The sequence below is a fragment of the Zootoca vivipara genome, chromosome 7, assembly GCF_965207765.1.
Source record: "Zootoca vivipara chromosome 7, rZooViv2.hap1.1, whole genome shotgun sequence".
Taxonomy (NCBI): Eukaryota; Metazoa; Chordata; class Lepidosauria; order Squamata; family Lacertidae; genus Zootoca; species Zootoca vivipara.
The window spans coordinates 21564963-21587605 of record NC_142590.1 but is presented as its reverse complement, the minus strand read 5'-3'; the positions used below and the strand labels follow the sequence as shown (position 1 = coordinate 21587605).

General features: G+C 37.7%; 1 protein-coding gene across 4 annotated transcripts in view; it reads right to left on the bottom strand.

The window, feature by feature from the left end:
• Positions 1-228: 228 nt before the first annotated feature.
• PTBP2 (polypyrimidine tract binding protein 2) overlaps positions 229-22643 on the bottom strand; it is a 47223-nt gene continuing 24808 nt past the window's right edge. The window contains exons 5-14 of one of the 4 annotated variants that reach the window (XM_035121618.3): positions 21498-21641; positions 14269-14433; positions 13085-13195; positions 9667-9862; positions 5206-5360; positions 3702-3735; positions 3200-3292; positions 2186-2402; positions 2011-2088; positions 229-1888 (exon numbers count right to left, since the gene is read on the bottom strand). In XM_035121618.3, the coding sequence (XP_034977509.1) occupies positions 1756-1888; positions 2011-2088; positions 2186-2402; positions 3200-3292; positions 3702-3735; positions 5206-5360; positions 9667-9862; positions 13085-13195; positions 14269-14433; positions 21498-21641 (1326 nt within the window). In that variant the 3' untranslated portion in view covers positions 229-1755. The remainder of the gene's footprint in view (positions 1889-2010; positions 2089-2185; positions 2403-3199; positions 3293-3701; positions 3736-5205; positions 5361-9666; positions 9863-13084; positions 13196-14268; positions 14434-21497; positions 21642-22643) is intronic. The other 3 variants (XM_088673788.1, XM_088673789.1, XM_088673790.1) reach the window with 3 other exon arrangements.

The window sequence follows — 22643 nt, the reverse complement described above, 5'->3', positions numbered from 1 at the left end:
TCCAGACAATTATAAAAATCAGATTATTATGCTTTTCCCACCCTGGCAGAGAATAAACATGAATTCAGAAGCACAGTGGAAGTGGAAAACAAAGAAGAAAAGAGAGAAAAGGCAGCAGAGAAAGACAGAAGAGGTGAATACAGAGCTACAGAAGTGTTTATTGAGCATGCTACAGAGGCAAGCAGCGTACACATAAGAAGAAATTAAACAACCATCAAACCTCCCAACTTTGTTAGAAAATTAATTTTTAATTGTGCCGCTTTCAAACTATACTGAAATATTACATTTCTAAAGATGTAAAAACTCAACTAATAGAAAATATACATGACCTTTTTCTACATAGATAACAGAATCTATGACTCTTGGAACTAAGTACATCAATTGCAAAAAGTATTGGTCATTTGAACAGAATCAAGACAACAGTTCAGACTGACAGAGGAACTGCTTTCAAATCAATTAATTTTTCCTGTAGATTCTGAGTCATGTTTATAGTAAAGTCAGATCCATTTCTAGATACAAAATATTTTGAAGAGATTTATTAAAACTGAATATTACAATGCAAGGTAAATTAAGACTAAAGGCACATAAACTTTGGTCCCACCTGGTTGTCAGTTTTGTTTTTGTTTTATAAGAAAACTGCCACAAAAATTATTAATCTTCCTGCAAAAGTTTGCAATACACTTTCTTCATCCTTGAAATACATGCACCAACTCCTGAACTAGCTAGACCGGTCTGCACATGCTCAGAAATCCACAACCATATTTCAAATTGTAATTACTAACTAAAAATGGCAATATATATTTAAATGCACATAAGTCATGTCAACTTCAAAAAACATCTACAAAAAATATTCAGCCACAAACAAGACATTACTTAGTGCCAACATTTATATGATACGCCCCCAGAGTGTGTGTACAAAAAAGGTTAAGACTTAACAATGCTTTCCCCACAGAGGCTCAAAGCCCGTGGGATAAAACAAACTAACTAACAAACCCCAAACAAAATAATAATCCTGTCTTTAAAAGAAATTATTTCTCTGCATCTTGTTAACTCTTGACTTATGCCTATATCCTTGACCAAACTAAATCTGGAATACACAAGGCCATTTTACTTAATTAAAAAAGAAAGATACAAGAGAGAAGCACAAGTCAAATGTGTTGCCTCTCTCTTAAAGTAACGCAACATATTTCATTTAAAAAAAAAAAGATTCATGAAAGCCAATAAATTCCAAGCAGGAGAAACAAAGCTTAACCCTTTTTACACACTCCTGCCTAATACACATTTGGCATAATCCTGCAAAAGTTAGGTGCAGCGATGTCCCTCTGAAATCAATGCTTTAAAAAATCAATAGATTTCAATGGGATGTAGGCAAACCTAATGTTTACTGGATTGCACCCATTAATTCCCATGTAACAATGTGCCCCAGACAACCAATTTTTTAAACTAGTAAATGCAATTCTAGCAACTCTAGGTTTTCCTTTTTTAAGGCACGTATGTTAACTAAGTTGAAAAACTATGGGATTTCCTCAGAATCCCTTTTTAAACAAAATCCTTTCATAAACATATGTAAAACCAGCAGATAATACCACTGCTTCTTCCTTGTAAATCCTTTTTTGTTTTCATTTATACATAAACAATCAAGGAATGGTAACAGCATGAAAAACAGATGTCCATCTCTGGTCCCCGCTTTCCCGAACAGTCATAGATGACAACACTAAACAACGTGATACAACCTTATTATTTTGATCTTGCACTTCAAATGGTTGATTTGGAAAAAGAAACTCTCAGATGATGATTTTCTCCAAGATTGTAATTATGCAGATCAATCAAAGCCTGGATAGCTTCTTCTACTGTTGACATCTGAAGAAGAGCCATCTTGTGATCTCTTCTGGAACAAAGCAATAAAATTAGATACCAAAACAGCACTAGAAAATTGTAACATAAACCTTGTTCTTACCAAAGGCAGCTGCTCTCTCGTTTTAAATGAAGTTTCAAAGAAAACATGCTTACTGAAAAAATTTAAATGCTTTCACAGTTCCCCCAGTATTAGCAAACAGCATGCGTAGGTCATCTTCGGATACTGATGGTCTAAACAAAAAGGGGGACAAAGGGGAGAAGAGAGAGACGATTAGAAGCTAACGTTTGGATCTTTTATGAATCTTTCAGCCGTGTTCCCCACACTTACGGGATATTAGATAAATGAAGAGTTGCAGATGGAGGGAAAATATTCTGAAAGTTTTTTGACCCAGGCTTCTTGAAGCGATGAAGAGGTGAATTGCCAAAGTCTTTAGTCAGTCCTTGGTCATCAAGCCCTTCTCGAGGTAGCTGAACTGTCTGGTGTTTGGAAAGAGTCACACGAATAATCTTTCCATACATTTTCTGTCCGTTCAGATGGCTCATGGCTGGAAAACAAAACAAATTATTCATTTCAGTGTTTCTTCTATTGAATCCAGTATTGTAATTTCTAATCTGTTCAGTGTTTGGGGTGGAACATTTGATGGCAATTTTCTTTCGATAAATTGACAAAATCTTTCAGTCTAAATTTTACTGGCAGCTAATCTAAAAGATGTGTTCATATTGCAAATGTGCCCAGCAAAGCAATAAACAAATTATTTTTTCATACGTTGCCAGACTCTAGTAAGTCATTATTATGGTCATTGTATTAATACAAATTATGACTTCAACAGGGCTTTATTTTCTTCAGACGTATGTTACGTTTATGGGCAGGGATCCAAAAGGCCATACACATTGAGCTCCACATACACCAGGTTTTTCAAGAACCTCACATCCTACCCCCCCTTCCCAAAAGCTATGCCTAAAGATGCAGTTATATTTGATGTGACATGGGAGATATACAAGGAAGGGAGAAAGCTTCAACTTTCCACCTGTGCAAGCAAGGAAGCATTTTATGTGTACACATGGGTCTTTGGATCCCAACCATGGTATTCACAAAAGTAGCTCGTGTTAATAACAAGGAACTCTCTGGCCTAGCAAGCCACTCAAAAGCAAGGGGAACTTCAGGATCAGATTTCCAAAGCAGTGTAAGGAGTTGTGATCTGAGGGGAAAAAAATTCTTCCTACACAATCTCAGATTTTAGAAAGATTAGAAGCAAACACTGACATTTAAGCATGGCTTGAAGGACACCAAAAACTAACATTTAAGTGGCAAATAAGAGAGAGAAAAACCCACTAATCTCACCGAGCTGTGATTGGTTTCCATCAGCCATCTGTATAAGAGCACTGTCTTTCTTATTGTATAAAATCTTCACACGCTGCACATCCCCATAAACACCTTTTTAGAATCAGAGAAGTAAATCCAAAAGAAACAACGTTTTTAAGGATAGCTGAACAGCACATTTTGACATATCAATGAAACATTCGGAACATGTCTCTCACTTCTCCCAACATTCACGCAAATGAATAAAGAAGAACAAGATTTTGAATAGGTGAATTTTGAAAAAAGGAAGGCTTTTTTTTTTATAAACCCTCAAAGCTATGTGAATGATATTAAATTAAAGATCATGCAAAATAAAAAAGCATGCATTAAAAGAAAAATTTGCATCTATGGAGAGCTTTAAAAACAGCAAAAGAAAAATAGCAAAAGATTTACTATTCAACTTTAAAGCCAAAGTGCTAGCTACAAATAAGGTGAAACAAATAATTAAATCAATAATAAAAGTATAGTGCTAACGATAACATACCGAAGAGGGTAAACAGACTTTGGGGCGTAACCATCTTTAGAAGGAGAGAAGAGCAAGCAGCATAAGACAAGAAGAGAGAAGAGTCGAGGAAGAGCGGAGATGAACAGATCATCCATAACGAAGGGTGGTTCCCGCAGAATGGTGAGGTGGTCATGGATCATGGTTCAAGGCGGTTAATTGGGGCAAGTTGGTCCGAGGAACATTTTGTTCAAGCACAGAAGCATGAACATAGGGGAATGGAGACAGGGGGTGTAGACAAGGTAGGCAGAGGAAAAGACAGGGAAGGGTGTGGGAATTTGGGAAGAGACAGGGAAAGGGTAGGTGAGAACAAAGGGAGAAGGATGAAACGGGGAAGGGAAACAGCAATGCAGAAGAAAAATAAGGAAGTGGGGAACAAAAAAAAATAAAATATAGGTCAGTACATAGGAAATGCAGGAATTTGGTCAGAAAATGGTTGGTTTATGTATTGTACAAGAAAACTGAGTAAAGTGTAGTCACCCAAGACAAAATATGGGTAAAGTACATCCATATCAAACAGTAAATTACATCTCATCTGAATGTGAAAAGAAAAGAAAAATCCATGCAATAGAAACTTAAAACAAAATCAAGCCCAACTCTAAACTTTAACTGCATAAGCATGGCTGGTTATGAAATGCAGGCAGAGGTTTTTCAAAATGGCACTCTGATCCAAGCATTTTAATGTGCAAGAGTGTAAATGACAAAAATGAGAAAAGCATAATGGCTCATATTGAAAAAAACAGAGGCCAAAAAAAATATGAAACACATATTCCAAAGAGACAAATGGATACAAACTATCCCACATTTCATACCAGCTTTCACAGCAAGTCAAAGTAAAGGTACAAAATGATAAAATGCAAAACTAAAGAAAACCTTTTTGATTTCAGAGATAAAGAAGTATTGAAGTAAACTGTTGTTGTTTTTAGGAGAAAAGATGAATAAAAACTGTGAAGGAAAGATAAAATTACTAAGAGAGATTGAAGAGTGCTGCAGCAAGATCTTTGGGAGAACCTTCAAAGAAAAATGTGTTAGAGCTGTTCACAAATACTACAAAAATGCAATGACATGTAAGCATGAAATGAACAAGCAAATAATTAGCTCAGGCAAAACAGAACAGCAGTTTTCTTAAGAACTAATTTACAAAATGGATCACATAGGTACTTGGAAAAATAAATTAAAAGGCATCCAGAACATGCAATATTTACCATATTTTTCTTAGGAAAAATAGGTAGCCGAATAGCAATGGGTATTTTAAAAGATGCTGGCTACCTAGGAAAACAGAAGTATTTAACTATAATAGAAACAATTTATTGGTATCTAGTTGTAAAACAATCTTGAGTAGCATGGGGGCGGAGCGAGCCACTGATCTTAATAAATAAATAAAAGTAAAAGCAAGCTCGAGATAAAGACGCACTTATGCAGTTTACAAAATGAAGCATGGTATTAAAAAAAAGAAAAAGAAGGGTGAACAAGTAGGTTCACTGACCTCTTCATTTAAATTGCTAACCAGAAGGACTGTGTTGCCACTAGCTGAAACTCCAGGCATACCCACACGGCCAGCAGCAGCTGCGGCGGCGGCGGCAGCAGCATTTGGAATCCCCAATGGACTCAGCGCTCCTGGAACAGCTGCAACAGGAAGCCCTAATTTTAAAATAAAGCATATTTTACGAAACACACACAAGTCGTTCCAATATAATCTAATTTAGAAGTGTTGTGTTGGTTTTGCGCCTTTGTCCAGATCTATCCATTTGTAGGTTGACCTATGTGAAATTCCACTTCTTTATGACAAACCAATGTTCCAAAGAATCCTGAGAGCGAAAAGCAGCTGCCTCGTTACTAGTTCACTAGCACGCGACACAGAACCTTGAGTTTCCTCCATATTAGTCCTTAGCTTACCATTTCAGTTAACACAAACACTATCCTGGCAGAAATAGCTCACTGAAGGTGTTCGTGCTTAATTTACTCATCAGAAATCTATGGCAGCTTCAATGGCACATGAAAACAAGTCACACTAACAAATGGGCCAAGGACTTTCAAGTTCAGCTACTCAATAAGGCATGCCTCCAATGTGCCTTTATTCATAAGAAAACAAAGGCAAGAGAAATACATCTGACCTGCTCCCTTGATAGTTTGCAAAAATCTACAGATAGTGAAGGAAGGCTTATAGTCACAAACCATCAAATAATAGTAATAATAATAATAATAATAAATTTATTATTTATATCCTGCACACCCAGTTGGGTTTCCCCAGCCACTCTGGGTGGCTTCCAGCACATAGAAAAACATAATAGAACATCAAACATTAAAAACTTCCCAATACAGGGCTGCCTTCAGCAGATGTCTTCTAAAAGCTGTATAGTTCTTTATCTCCTTGACTTCTGATGGGTCTAAATCTTGAGTCTAAATCCTGTGAGGAAAATCATTCCTCCTACCACTGAAATCATCACAACTTCTTGCAACGATATACAGTTAGAGAGAAGGCCCAGGGCCACAAAGCACCAAATCTCAAATCTAGACAGTCACTCCTTCTAACACAGAAGCCACAACTTCTTAAATCAAATGCCTTCTAAAAGAAAATGCTGTAGACACCCAGAATCCTTTATTCACAAGTTACCTGTGCTGGATGTAGAAGTCATGTGTACCTAAGGTCTTATAAGAGTTGGTTGTTCAATACAGTCTAAATAAATAATTATTCAATGCTGCAGAGATTAATTGAAAAATGTGCACGTACTATCAGCTGAACCCTTTGGGGATTAATGGGAAAACACCCTGTAGCAGCACTGTAGCTGCTAAAGAGCTACTAGGTGCACAATGCCATCTGCAGCACTCACGTCACCTAAGGATGTTTTAGAAATTAACAAAATAAGCTTTTTATTTAAAAACAAACAAACACTGGAACATTAAAGCTTCCATATAAAGAATGTGTGCTTGTTCTGAGAACATAACATTTCTAGTTTAAAAAAGCCCAGTTGCAGCTGCTGTCATTCCTCTGCTCCATCAACTCACAAGAAAGCGGAAGTACAGCGAACTTCACCCAATGACTCACCCAGCTCTCCCTTACCAAGAGGTCTCCTGGCTCAAGGTGTATTTTGGAAGAATATTACCACCTTCATTGTGGCTGGCTGATCCTGGAAGCTACTGTGACTTGCGAGGATGTTTAAAGGGGGTAATTTAAAGGGTGGTGCTTTTTTTGGAAGACTGCTTTAAATTACTCTTAATCTTCCTCTTTAAGCACTCTGCCAATCTGTAGTGAGTGAATACAAAGCTTTTCTTCTTCTTCAAAACTCACTCAAAGGTGATAATGATCTCAGCCTTTAGCACTATTACCCTTTTCATTTTAAAGTCATTTTTTCTTAAATCCCTTTTTAGCCGCTATGATTGTATGAAAGGGTGCTTTAAAAAAGTCTATAGTTTTCTTGAAAATTATCTACCCTCTAAAAGTTACTCTTTTTCAACTCTCTGCCATACTCCTAATTTTATTGCTTAAATTTTTTTTTGTTTTTCTGCCATTTCTACTAAAGGCCGGAGAAGAGCAAACACATAGAAACATTACAGAAGATACTGTATTGGCACAGCCCCCACTCCTTTTACATTAAGGAAGCTATTTGTAGGCAAAACCTTCTGAACCACATTTCTCGCATTATGGATCCATACAGTATTTTAAAATTCAAATATAAAAACTTAAGAAGAACCCTACTGCTCCCAGTGGCCAACCTGATCCTTATGTGAAGTTCACAAGCAGAATGGAAGGGCAAAAAACACACCGTCTATTGGTGTTCCTAACCACTGGTATTCAGAGGCATGCTACCGGTACCTCCACAGCATCAGAGGAAGCACACATAATTTGCAACTACTACGGTATCATGACAGCATCTCTCCAGCCACACTGGTCTGGTGCCCATTTCTCCCAGGCACCAGGTTATGGCTTCCCTTTTCTCCCATGCATTTGATGAAATATGATCCAGCTGTACCAAGGCTTTAAGTTAGTAAGCAATAAATAAATAAATTTAAAGTTGTGTTGCTCTGGTTTACTGATAAAGTTGTGTTTTTGTGTGGATGCTGTTGTTGTTTAATGTACTGATTTGCTACATGCTGGTATCCATTGTTTTTAATGTTGAATAAATGTTGAATAAGCCATGTTGAATAAATTTACTAGAGCCAATTCAACGCTAATTCTTTCTTACAACCAGGTATTACTTGTAGTATAAGGACTAACTGAAGATTGATAGCAATTGGCTTATTCACAGAAAATACAGGAGCGAATTCTGGTGAAAGTATCCAAATGCAGACAGGAATGACTCAAATGCATCTCTAGTTTTGAATTTGTGAACTTTTAATTCCCACCCCATCCCCTGGGTTAAATTAAGTCACCACCATCATGTTATTGCTCTTAAGATACACAAATAGACATAGTGAACTTCTGGCACCTCATCCAATTTTATTTAATAAAGTACAAATTTTATATCATCAATAGGAATCAAGCACTTCTCCTAATAGATTGAAAGCGAGTTTTTCTATTTTTAAATTGGCCATCCTTTTTAATGAGCAGTTATCCTTTTGTAGAAGAAAAAAAATGTATGAGGAAACATATCATACATATACATCTGGGCCATGATATCCATTAAAATTTTAATGGATATCATTTTAATTGTGGACACCCAGAAAGACCAAGAAATAGCACCAGACTGTATAAACCTCAGATGCATTAAAGAATGAAAGTTAAGAGGCAGTATGAATAGCACTGCACTAGTTCTGAATATTATGTTACATCAGGAGATAGCAGACATGGACAGCAGAGTCCCAAAGCTGTTGGGGTTTTTTTTTTAAATAAGGGATTATGTCTAAACTTCACATGGTCAGGAAAATCACTAGCTCATGTGCACCTAAGTATTTCTCAAGAGAACATTCTTGCTTCTATATCTAATGGTATAGAATAAATAAAATAAACAGAATTGAATTGCATGCATAATCACCTATAGCCATACTCACAGTTCAGTGCATTTTCCCTTGAAGCAATATTCATCAGCACGAAGCAAAAAGTAAATTTAATTGTCTTTCGACAATACAATGTGTTGCCCCAATGAAGGGAAAGAGTAATATGATTTCAGCAACAAGGTTGCCCCCACCCCACTGCTTACACCACAGAGAGCTAAGCAAAAGGAAAATTAGAAATAATTCTCAGCTCTGCAGCAAGAACATATAGAAAGAAGTAAGCATAAGAATTACATTTTCAAACTTATTAAAAATGCCTTGATATGCCACTGAGCTTCACTGTAATACATATAGAGAGACTGCAAACCTGGCAGTAGATGAAATGAGAGTGGCTATAATTTAATGGCAGAGCAAATGCTATACAGAGAGAAGGTTTAAAGTCATGTCTGAAGCAGTAAGGTTTCATCAGTTCTCTGATGGGAAGACCACATTGCTTCAGTTTTCATAAAAGAGGAGCCGTAGCGATATAGGAGTTAATGCATCTGAGATTGAGGAAAAGCCAGATACTCTTGCTCTCAAGTATGTGGGGCCAAGCAATCCCCATCCAATAATACTAGAAAGGGCCTTACATGAAATAGCACATGTATTAAGATTCATTTTATAGTTTCTTGGGGGGGGGGGGTACCCAATGAATATAAAACATACATAGTAAAGAAATGGAATAAAAGAAGCTGAGATAATGGGCAGCCCTGTTAGCTTCAGTAGAAGGTACTCAAACTAAAAGACTGGAAGGGATACAGGTTAAAAATGAGTGAGGAATCAGATAATCTGAGCAGAATTTGTTGAAAGGGAAGAAAAGTTTATTGAAAGTAATAATCAACAGACCTATTCTTCAGAGCTCAGGGTCTACTTTATTCAGTATTCTCAATGATTGCATGGATAAAAAGTTAATCTGCAGATACTGTCTTAGAAGACACTGTAAATAATGAGAATGGAGAAAGAAACAAAATCATACCTAGAAGAGAGGTCTCCTTTGCAAAGGCAGCAGCAATAGCAGGATCCAAAGCTGGCTGGCCATCACCAGAGGGAAGGTCAGGGCGAGTATAATCCCTACTTTTATCATTATTATACTTTACATTCAAGTTGACCAATTTGGAAAAATCAATCCGTAAGGTACAACAGGCATTATAAATATTCTGACCATCTAACGCCTAGAAAAATAGGAAAATATTAATGAAGATCACATGACAGATGTTACAGCTGAGGTTTAAGCATATACACATCCACTGAAATAAATATGAAAATGTTTAAAATACATCACCACACATATGGAACTGGATACTATCAAATATTATATTCAATAGTAGTTGGACATTATCAGCTAGATAATGCTGATATAATTATAGTTGGTTTATTAACTTTGTATTATTTTTCATTTTACAAAAAGTGGGGATGTAAGGTAAAATGAGAGCCAGGAAATTACAGACTGGTTAGCCTAGCTATTCTAGAAATTTTACTAAAACCATTGGAACTAGAATTACCCTATTTTTCTGTGTATAAACAATGGTTTTGCAAAAAAATAATTAAGTCAAAAATTGGGGGTTGTCTTATACATGGATAGTAAATGCACAGAGGCTCGGGTGGCCTGGGCTCAGGTTCAGTCTCTGGCATGGGCAGCCTGGGCTTGGGTTTGGGCTCTGATGTGCATGGCCCAGGCTCAGGTTTGGGCTCACAGCGGCCAACCTGATGCCTATGGAAAACATGTAAGCAGGCCCTGAGCACAAGAACACACTCCCCTCCTGCAGCTTCCAGCAACTAGTGTCAGTTACAAAGTTCAAAACAGGTATTTCCTTCCTCAAATCGAAACTTCAGTGATCATACCTTCCACTGAAATAGAGGTGAACCTGGCTACTACAGATAGACCTAGTCCTTCCCTCAGATGAAATGAAATGGGGTATCAATGCAAGCCTTCCAGGTGAATGAAACACCCAATGGCACAGATGGATGATAGTAGTTTTAAGGGCAGAAACTATCATCTTTTCATATCCAACTCCTGCAAGTCTTCAATATAATGTAAATTATAAGTATGAAAAAACATGCCCCCAAAATAAGCTCAAAAAAGATAACATACAAGCACAAAAGCATAAAATATATGTTATGTTGTCATGTTCCCTATTAAATTGTAAAAATAAATAAAGAAGTTCCTTTCCAACTTCAAAAATGAGGAAACAAGAAAAACTTGAGCTTACAAGTGGCTCTAAATGAGCATCCATAAAAGCATCTCACAGCATGCATGCACATAATTAGCATCTTTTAGATGATGCAAACATTTGCCATCTGTTTTGAGACCTCAAGGAAACCAATCCAACCTATGGAACACAAGTTCTGACACTATGAATAGCTGTGGTGATAACACTTTTCCCTGTCTCACACCTCTTCTCAAATTTCTCTCTCATCTCTCTCCCGTCTTCAACAGTATCTTATCACCACCTCAGTCAAGAAACACCAAGCAATGTCAAAGTATATGGACAGCAGGTGTACTAAAAAAAATGAAATGGCACTGTCCTCCGGGCAAATTAAAACAGAGAACAGAGTGACTGGATCAAGGAATGTGTTTATCTGAAAACAAAGTAACACACAACAATGTTGCAACACTTGTCAGTTTGACAATATTCCTGTGAAGAGAACTAATCAAGGCCTTTCTTTCAGAATTAATTGGCAATAAGCTGTGCTGCAACATATAGCTGATTAATCAAACACTTAAATACTTTTTGATTAAGGAAGAGTTTCCAATTAATTGAGCAGATTAAAAGTAGGAATAGACTAACATATGTTTCTGTTAAATCCAGATTTTAATGTATTGCTGGTAATTTTTGACGGAGACATTTGATCTTATATGTATCTACAAATTATTTGCACACTTGATCTTAGAAGCCAACGTTTATCCACCATGATGGTATGCATAGAAGAGCTTATTTAGGTGTGCTTTGCAAAGGCAGGAGTTTTAAGGCAATGGCAACTTCAGATGCTTCAGCTACAATAACAACAGTCTGATAGGGAAATAACCCAACGTGAGCCAATGTGAAATAAAGAGAATCATTTTATGCCAGAATTCACTTTTTCAACCTGAATAGCAAGTCTGAACATCATAGGCACTTCATAGCCAACAGTGATGTTGACAAGGCTATTTTCATCAGACTCCTTAGGAAATGCTACTTCATCTAGGTGCTTGATTTTCTTAAATTGCTCTTTAAACTTCCTTATTGAGCCTTCAATTTCTTTGAAGGCCACATTCCGATTCACTATAAAGAGCACTACCTGCAAAGTAATTTTACCATTAACCTTTATGGTAAAAACCTGAAAATTTCATTTAGCTTCTCTTCTGCAATAGTAGGTTTTTAAACTGACCCTTCAGAATGTTGGATATTTTATCACCCAGAGGCACATCATGAACCACTTTAAAAAGCATCTTAACAGGGTATTTAGATGTCTAAGGTCTGTAATCCTATACATATTTTCTTGGGAGCAAATCCAATAGAATTCAGTGGGACTTGCTTTAGAATAGATACACAAATGATTGCATTGTAAATTATCTTTTCACATTTCTGCTTCGTAGCTTTACTTATCAATTCAACTAATGTTTAGATTGTTTAATGTTTATAAATGCTGGCTAAGATTAGAAAGCAGGCTGTAGCCTTAAGAAAACAGTTAAGAGAAACTTAGTAATTTACATGAAGATTAGAGTAAGAAACTCCTTTTCTATGAAGTGACTTTGAAAAGCATTTATTCGTTTTGGTCCCAGGTTATTTTTGAGTGAAACAGTGATGATACTGTTGATTTAGGAACAGAATGTTTACTCACAGGCAGTAAGATCCTGGATGTGAGGGATAAGAGCTACCGAAAGCCCCCTCCCATCCTGAACACCAGCTCCTCCCCCAGCGGGGAGGGGGAGACCTCGAGTGGTGATTCAGGAAGTGGAAACAGGAGCTTGAGTACCCTAGCGGAGCACAGGCACCGCCGGGGAAAGGAACAGGGAAGCAGGGAGGCAGTGGGAAAGAGGCCGATCCCAGCTACCCCGGAATTGCGCAAGAAGCGCAGGGGGAGGAGATTCAGTATGCCAAGATTGCTTTGTTGGAAGAAAACGCGTGAACCGCCATTCGGAGGTTCTGTGGAGGACTGACAACATGTACTACCCTCTGTAAATAGCACTGTTTTCAGCACTGTAAATACACAGCACCAATAAAAGGATAAAATGCAGAGTTGTGTAGAGTTGTTACTCTGAAGTAGCCCACCCAGGCCACTGTGACACTGGTGTTCTTTTTTTTTTTTACTTATTTTGTCCACACAAATACATTTTTGACAAAACAAGTACTGACAACTATACTTAACCCTATACTTATTAATAAAGGCTAAACAGAATTAAATATACTTACTAGCTTTGCTTGTTGGGCATTTACTGGATCACCATACTGTAACAGTGCTTGAAATTGATTATTTTTTGTGAATGTAATTATTTTCAAAACTGCACCAAATTTAGAGAATATCTGTGAAAAACAATCAAAGGTATACAGGTACTCAACTTTACAAGTCACAAAACAAAACACAGCCACACAAACCCCTAAGAAGTTCACATCAATGAATCTGGTTAGTTTCAGAGGGGCAGCTGCAATGGTCTGTTGCTGGAAAGAGTCTTGGGGCACATTAAAAAAATGAATAATTTCTGGACTAGAGGCCACTTCTTCAGATGCAGGAAGCATTATGCTCGCTTGGCAGGTATGTACACACATGGATTTACAGCAGAGTAAGATTTATTTATTTATTTTCCTATTGAGGGTTGCATTCCCTTGGGTAATTAGTTAGGTACATTTACTCATTCATTCATTCAATTTGTGATAAATGAATGAAACAATCTAGGCATAATACACTTTTATTCTTTTTTTGGGTGAGTAACGTTAGAACCACAATAACCTTAAGCGACAGCCAGCGTAAAGACCCAAATACAAAACTTGAACAATAAAATATAGCACTGTGGTGACACAGCTTGTAGTTGATATCATGGGAGGCAAGCCAACCAGTCAAACCAACCAGTCATTGTCAATACAGTATACAATAGCTGCACTCAGAGATACACCCAACACGTTGTATTTTGCAATGCTGTTCTGTAGCAGTTTCATTGCAACAGTGTGGCAAATTCAGGAAGTCTCAGGAATATGAAACTCATGCAAATGTGCATTTCTGAAAACATTCATGAATCTTGGACCATACGGTTCTGCTGAATTCTTACTAAAAGTTTACATCCCCTTCCACATCTGGGGGGCAAAACAAACATTCTACATAGATCCTGAAAGTGTATTTCCTAGCCAGTTTCTGTGGGTTGAATTGTGCAGTAGAACCTCCCCTTCCCTCTCCCCCTCTTTCAAATATGCTCTGGAAGGTTGGAAGAATTCCCCAGAGCAGGTTGGGGGGGGGGGGGAGAGAGTGGAGGGACACAGGAGGAGGAGAGGGAGGGAAAGTTCCACTACACAAACTGAAGTTGTTTTGTTTACTCAATGACCATGTTTGCTGACACATTTGCTTGGTTCTCTGCTCAAAAATCCCCATAAAAAGAAAGACTTACTTGGTGGAGAACATCAAGAGTTACAGGATAATACATGTTATCGATAATTATTCTAAGGACAGGACTCTGAGCTGGTGTTACTGCACTCTCGCTAACTGTGGTTCCACTTATGGGAGTATTTGTTGTCTGTACTGCAGTTACTGCTTGTAGAACAGCTTGAGCTCGCTACAATAAAAGAGAAGGGAAAGCATTCAAAATGAGAATATGTGAATTAGATTTAAAGATTAGTATATTCCGTAGTTGCTTCAATGCACCTTTTAAAAAAGTCAATGACAGAATAGAATTTCTAAAAATATTTTAGCTTTTATTTTTGCCCTCCATATGACAGTATGAATACTTTCATGCACCACATCTTGACACTCTTTACCTACATTAAACTGGATGTTGATAGTGTATCAGAGTGTAATAATTTAGACTAAATTTGTTAATGCATAGCAGATGTATATTTTTCTGAAATGAAATCAAGATGGAAGGGGAAAAATCTGTGCTATTGCAGGACTTACCTATCACTTCTAAGCATCAGAAATAACAGTATTCTCATCAGCTGAAGAGAAGCCAGAGATGGAATAGGTATTTCAGCAACAAAACACTGTACATTTTGTTGAAATAAGGTGCAGCAGTTGGCCACAAGCAAGCTCTAGAAGATTGGGGTATATTCTAGATGCACAGGAATGTAAGCTTAGCCATTTTTTATTTTCTTTTTCATTGATGGGCCCGAGACCCATTATTCCCCACCTTTCCTCTTCAGTCCAAGCAGTTCCAAAGATTGGAAGGAAACCTCCAGCAAAGAAAGTACTACTGCTTGCTGTTGAACAGGAAGAGGTAAATAAGAAGACTGCCTGAGAACATAAGAGTGCAAAGGAATCCAAGCTTCTGTATTCTGAATAATCTATTTTCTCACAGGAGAACACTTCTGGATAATGTTATCTCTCGGTTTTAACAAAAAGGACCCCTCCCTCTTTTTGCGTTTTAGGTAACTTGACAGTTCTTTGTACTATAAAACTTAACTGGAGTCAGTCAAAAATAAAGGTCAGATTAACCAAGTGTTCTTCAGCCTTGAGTTGATGGATTGCAAATTCTACCACCCCTGACCGTGGGATAAAAATCTTGATACCACAGTCAATTTCTATTAATAGCACAGATGGAAACAAGTCAACATAATTACTACTATGGTCAAATTGGTTTAAGTGATTTTGTCACACAGAGAGTTTTAAGGCTGCAAATCAATGGGTGGCATCCAATGAACTCATTCCCACCAATGCGAGGATTTCCATTGACACACTGGAACTTCCCCCCCTCCAACATGCCCCCTGAGTCTGGAGTTCTCCCAAACCCTCTGGAGCAGGTTTTGGGTAGGGCTTGGGAGCACATGGGAAAAGGAGAGGAAAGTTCCATTCCATGAGCAGAAATACTTGTGCTGACAGAACGTGTTGGTTGGATACTACCCAATTTTATCTTTAAAAAAAAGCATGGCAGGTAATGATCAGTACCATATATTTAAACATTTTTACCCAAGCTATTGTACAAACTCAAGATCCCACAACATACCTTAAATGAATTAAACAAGCAGAAAAAGAATGGGAGAAGGCCACTTAGAGGAAAAACTCATATTATTGTTAAATGCTATTTCATAATTGCAGGACTCTTGCAGTGATGAAAGAGGATTCTTGTTCTCTTGATCCCTACCCACCTTGGCTAGCGGGATCCACTTAAGAGGGGCTGACCGAATGGGAGCAGGGCATGGTGAATTGCATTTTTATGTGATGGAGTGGCACCTGCTGCCCATAAACAGGCAGTGGCACACCCACTCCTGAAGAAATGAACCATGGATCCTATGGTTTACAACTATTACCTGGCTGTAAATATCCCTTTCTCAGGTAAGGTAGTGGAGAGGCTGGAGGCCAGGCACTTACAGGAATTCCTGGAGGACATGAATAGTTGGATTTGTTTCCATCTGGGATCCGGTGCAGTTGTGGGAATGAATCAGCCTTGTTTGCTGTAATGGATGACCTTTATCAAGATGTGAATGGGGGAGTGCAACTCTGCTTCTCAATCTCTCAGGGCTTTTGATCCCACAGACCATGGTTTCCTCCCGGCCCACCTCTGTGGTGCCTACTGAAGTCTATTTTATTATTATTTCAAAAGGCATTTTAACCAATTTTATAGTTTTAATTAATTTTTTACTTTTTATATCAGATCCTCATAAACCACCTAGAGACTATTGTAGTTAATCAATGTGTAATTAGTTTAAATAAAGAAATAAAATATTAGGTATTACTGTTTTTTCATTTATGAATCACCCCCCATGAGGCATCCCAAAGTATTTTGACACTTATAAGCCAAAAGCGCTGATTTCTCATTAAAAGTGATTAAAAATTCTAGTCCCAGTTCAGCTCAAGTCTAGTCATGCAACAATAAATGGCCCTGGATGGCAATGAGAATCTACACATGTATCAAACATGTGTCCAGTCAGCCTAATGATGCCTGTATGGAAATCATAATCAATGTACTGAGTCATTCAGGTGTAATCCACCGTGATGCCTTGTTACTTTTTATATCTTATCTCTAAGCGTAGGATCCTGCCTTTATCTGTACAAGGTAAATGTCTTGTACAGAATCCTTGCCATTTGTATCTTATATATTGAAGGTATCCGCTTTTATTTCTTTAATCTCCCTTCGTTTTAAAGATTCCCATTAGCCCAGAATAACTGGGTTTAGGCCAGGCATAGGCAAACTCAGCCCTCCAGATGTTTTGGGACTACAACTCCCATCATCCCTAGCTAACATGACCAGTGGTCAGGGATGATGGGAGTTGTAGTTCCAAAACATCTGGAGGGCCGAGTTTGCCCATGCCTGGTTTAGGCTACCGGTATGTGATGAACAGATCAGAAGATTTAACACTGAAAGTCAAATATTTATAACAATCTGTTTATATTATCAGATTATATGATACTTGCAAGTTAGGTGTGAAACATTTTGTTTGATATTTACTTTAAAATGTTACCGTTATTTCAAAGTACTCTGCACTAGTTTTCTTCCCTATTCCAAGTCAATAGCCTTTATCCTTTCCTTCAAGTTAACACACAGGCTTTGCAGAGGATTTAACCTTAAGTCTTCCCTCTAGTCACTTCTTCAGCTTCAGCCTTCTGTGGTTTCAGCCCTAGTATCCTGAATTCTTTCTCCCTGATGTCACCAGGACCTTTCGCCTCTCAGCCCTGCTCCAGCTGCTTCTTCTCCAAACTCTGAACACAATCTTAAAGTGGCGTGTCTGCACTTTAATTCTCTTCAACCAAAAACCTTTAACCAAGCAAAAGCTACTCTCTGATAATTCAACAGCTCACTGATTTTTAAACCAATGAGTTTGGAAAGTCCACTAAGGACCTATCAGAGCCTGACCTTTCTGATTCCACTACCTGACATAAGAGCAATGGTCTTACACATCAACTGACAAAAAGCTCACGGGACACAGACACAATCACCTCTTTAGAAATGTATTTGGCTAGCTGTTTCTTGGCAGTTTGCCAACTGAAGGCAGCCTGAACACTGTATCTAAGGTCTCAGTGAAAAGTACACTGTTATCTATCAATCCAATAAATGTACATATAAATTTATTTCACATTTATGCATCTTTTACCATTTCTCAACATCAACTTTATACTCAACACAGTGACAGAACTCCCACTGACACAGTGGAGTGAACTTACACTTTTAAAGTCAATCAATTTATTGAATATATCCAAAGGCCTTTACAATGTACAGCAGGGGATAAGAACAATGCTGAAATCACACAACATGACCTATAAAAGTTAAAACATAAAGATTTACAGCATGAGGTTTTAAAATTAGGAAGCATTAACGTGTCTAGAAGGGAGCTTCTTAGCTGCCAGAGCGAAATTGGTACCAGATATGTAATCTGGAGATCTTTATCAACTAGGAGCTCAACTGTCACCTACTGTGGGGAATCTGACTGAGGGACAGTCAAGAACAGGTGATTTTAAAAAAAATCTCTCGACACTGAATACAAGGGGCAAAGCAGGTAGTAACATACAGCATCCTCAACCTGACTGCATCCATAAGTGCACCTGTGTTCCATGTAGAGTTCTAGGTATCTCCCCTCTAAATACATTGAGGGCATCTGATGGAATCTTAGTCCTATGCAGCCGCGGGAAAGTCAGTGTCTCAAGGTAATGGGGCATTGAGTGGTTGATCTTTATTTGGGGGGGTCACTTTTAAAGTCACTCAAATGTTGACTTTAGGGGTTTTTTCTATAGTATTCTGAAGCAAGGTTTGACAAATGTTTATCCAAGAGTTGTATCCAATGTAGCACTAAGTTAGTCACTTAGCAGTATACTTGTTCCTGTAGCAAAATGTTTTGTGTCACTGGAACGTAGTTGTGCAAGAGAATGCATAAGCATACTGCTGGTAAATTTTGGGGAAATAGACGGCACAAGTTTCCGCTAGTGCAACTGTTGCATTGGATTCTACTGTAGTGCAGCACTAAAACTCCTAAGAGCCCTAGAGCTAATGAATAGAGAATCTTGAGTACAGCCCAGAAAATCCAGATAACTATCCATTCTGCATCTGGTAACTGTGCTGGTTCTAAGTGCTTACTCACTCAAACAAACAAACAGGGAGTATGCACACACACAAAATCAGAAATGTGTGTGAAGTACTTTCTTAAATAGTGATTTAAAGATAGTTAATGGCAAAATTAGTAAGTTAAGATCTGAATGAAACTTCTGTCCATGCATACAGCCCCTTCACAGCAGGAGCAGACAAACCAGGAAGTCTTACATTAACTAGAGTTTCTCTTTTCAGATAAATCAGGAAACTATGGTTAACGTCAGCAAAACCAGGATTGAAGTCCAACTTCAAACCATTTATTCTAAAATTATATCCCACTTTTCCACTAAAAAACCCAATGTGGCATATGTGCCTCTCTTCTCTCTCCATTTTATAACCCTATGGGTTAGGTTAGGTTGAGAGAGAGAGAGAGAGAGAGAGAGGCACATATGAGTGGGGATTTGACTCCTGGTATACCAGGACCTATCCCAACACTCCACCCACCCTTACCTTCATTGTCTAGCTTGTGGTGCTGCTGTTAACCAAAGTTTAATGGTTTGGTCAAAAAAGGGAAACTACAGTTAATGAAAGACTTCCTGGTTTGTTTTTGCTCACTCACATGAAGGGGCTGCATGAAAATGCCAAAAGGCTTGTTCATATCTCAGCTTTTTTTTCTTAAGCTGAAATATGATAATCAGAATGCAGTCACCATTTCTAAAATTGTCCATACTGGTTTCTTCTTAAATAAACCATAGATCCATTTTGCCTGAATGTATCATTATAGAGATGCTACAAAAATGTATATAAATATTCTCAATATTATTATTATTAGTCACAACTTAAACAACACATGTGCCTATTTAAGCACACCAGCATTAATTTTAAATAAAATATGCCGGAAAGGAATGCCACTCTTATTTCATATTTTACTTTCCATAAAACACTCCAAAGTGGTTTAACAATAAGAACACCAACAATAAAATATACATGTTTTATGATCTAGTGGGCAGAATGTAAATAAAATGGTGTCTTGTTACCACTGAAATCAATGGAACATAACCTTTTTGTTTATGTCTTTAAAACTTTATTTTATGAATATTGTTTTCCTAATACTTACACAAAACCTTTGTGGTAGCAAAATGGATTTATGTTTAAGAAGTCAATAGGAGATCCCCCCCCCCCGGGCAATATTATAAAATCCTACTGAAAAAGCTGTGCTTGGCATTACTGTATGCCACATTTCATTAAAAGCAAGATAGCTGGATATCATAGGTAAGTCTTACTTCCCAGTAAATGTGCTTTGGACTGAAAGGAATCTTCCGGAACTCTCACTTTAGCACTGCTATTTGCTCTTTCTCAATCTTTAAAAACCCATTACAATCTACATGGACACTTTTTACATCTTACATGATTGAGATTCAAGTTCAATACAGCAGCAATAATAGGAGTTCCCTCTTTTGTCTACTAATATGCAAACATTTCTTTAGTTCAATAAGATTGGGTTATATCAGCTACTATAATGGTGACTACAGGGTTATGAATGGGAATCCTATGTGAGGAGGGAACCAATATATACTAAAAAGTGCAGTTTGTTAAAGTACAGTGGACCCTCTAGTAGAGATGTAAAATTTCCGGAAATTGTGTTGGCCTCCTATTATGGAATAATTAAGCTCTTCAAATTGCAGCACATTCTCTGGCTTTCACACTTAAAGTGTCATTCAACCGGATGTTATCAGAACAGAATTCAGCAACCATCAAGAAGACAGTTTGCCCTGCCCCTGTTACGTAAAATTATTTTGTAATGAAGGCTTATTGCCAACAGGTCTTACCAGAAAATACACACTTTCTAAGGATTACCACCACAGGTAACAAGCAAGTTTTTAACACCTATGGAAAACTGGCTAAAAAGTTGATTGGACAATTATATTTCAAATGAGACATGCCCAGTCTCTAGGCAAGGCTTAACGAAGAGAAGACTAGAACAGAAAGAGTCCTAAAAAGTGTTGCTTGTTATAGCACTGTTAGTATGATCAAGGGAAAAACCACAAGAAACGAACATGAAGATATTACCATTTGACATAGCATGGGTCAGTGCAGCTTTAACACCCTTCATAGGAAATGGGAACATCAAATGCATAAAAAGATCTTTAAAGTTAGCACCTGTAAGAGCAGTAGTTTCCCTGCTCCAGTAAGAATACAGTCTTGATCTGAAAGAATAGGTTTTTAACGTCTTTAAGATCAAATGACTATATTCTCAGTTATTTCCTGGAGTGAATATGAATATATTTTGCAGTGACTGCATTATGGGAAGAGTAGATCAAATAAGGCAAGGTTACCAGTGCTATGAAATTTAAATGGATTATTTAAACATACTGGAAATAAGACTGCACATTATCCACATAAGAAGGAAACAAGTTCCTTTTATAGGTGAACTCGAGCTCTTGAGCCAAAATTAATGTCCAAGTTGACTTGAGGAAACAATGTTTAGGGAGTTTAACTGTTTAACACTATTAGGCATTTGCACTATTTGCCTTTACCATAAAATAATACCAAATGCAAATCTCCTACGTTAACCAGAATGGTGGACGGGGACTGATGATGGGGTGTTTACACACAGGGAATCAATACAACATTAACAACTATAATATTGAGAATGGACAAGTTACCTGATTCAGTGTATTGTCGGTCTTTAACTCTTTATGGTTTGAATACTGGATATAAATGGGCTGATTACGAAGGTGAGGTGTCACAGCAGAGTAATAATTGACCATAGTGATCGCAGCTTCTTCTGTTGCTAATTCCAAAAAAGCCTATAAAAATATTAAAAATGGTTTTGTAGTATTTGCAGCATACATAAATATATTCTGTTTCTGAATTTGCCAGGCCCTTTCAGGATGAGACATTTAAAACACTTGCCAAAATCATTCAGAACCCAGACCTTAAAATGTAAAACTGTACACATTACAGATCTATACATCTTACTAAGCAAGGACTAGGTCAGAATGTGCCCTAACTGTCCACAAAATGCTACAGTTTCCCTTGAGGGCAAAAGCAGCCACAGCTCTGATGTCTATGGAAATGAGCATGTACAATTTTTTTCAGATACACCCACTTGAAGCAAACTTGGAGATATTTACAGTCTGACAGTTAAGGTTGTCGACTTGCTCTTATCCATGGGTTGTTGACAACCAAAACATGGCAAACAGTAAAAAAAAAAAAATGGCAGAGGGGAATCCCAAGAGCAATTTTCAGAAAGAAAGGCACTTTTACATGGGTTCTCCTCTCCAAAACACAGATGACAGGAGGATCAGTACCAGCCTGGCTGAAGGGAGAAGCATAGAGGTCTGAACAAGCAGCAGCGCTCCAAGCTCCATAACCTTAAAAAGCAAATGACTTGTTACACCCATCAGCAGATCACTGTGGCTATTTGAAACTTACCAAACCTGATCCTAAATGAAAGGGAGCACTACTCCACTATCCCAATTTCTGAGAGAAATATACAGGCTCCAGCAATATGTTGAAAGACATGGTGGCCAATTACCTTCCCCTGACCCAATAGAAAGTATTCATTTTTTCCACAGGTTTCAAATTGGTAGGTGACTATTTAAAAGCCTTCATATAAAAACCTCCAGTAAGCTGTGTGGCTGCGAACCACAGGAGGGAATTGGGCAAAGGTTATTTTCCACAGACAGCATCCAATACTGTAGGAGAATGGATCTGGATTTATATCCCTTTACCAACAGTTATTAAAGGCCTGTGATCTCCTGACTTGGCTATTAGAACGCCTGACCAAGAAGTCAAAAGTTTATAAT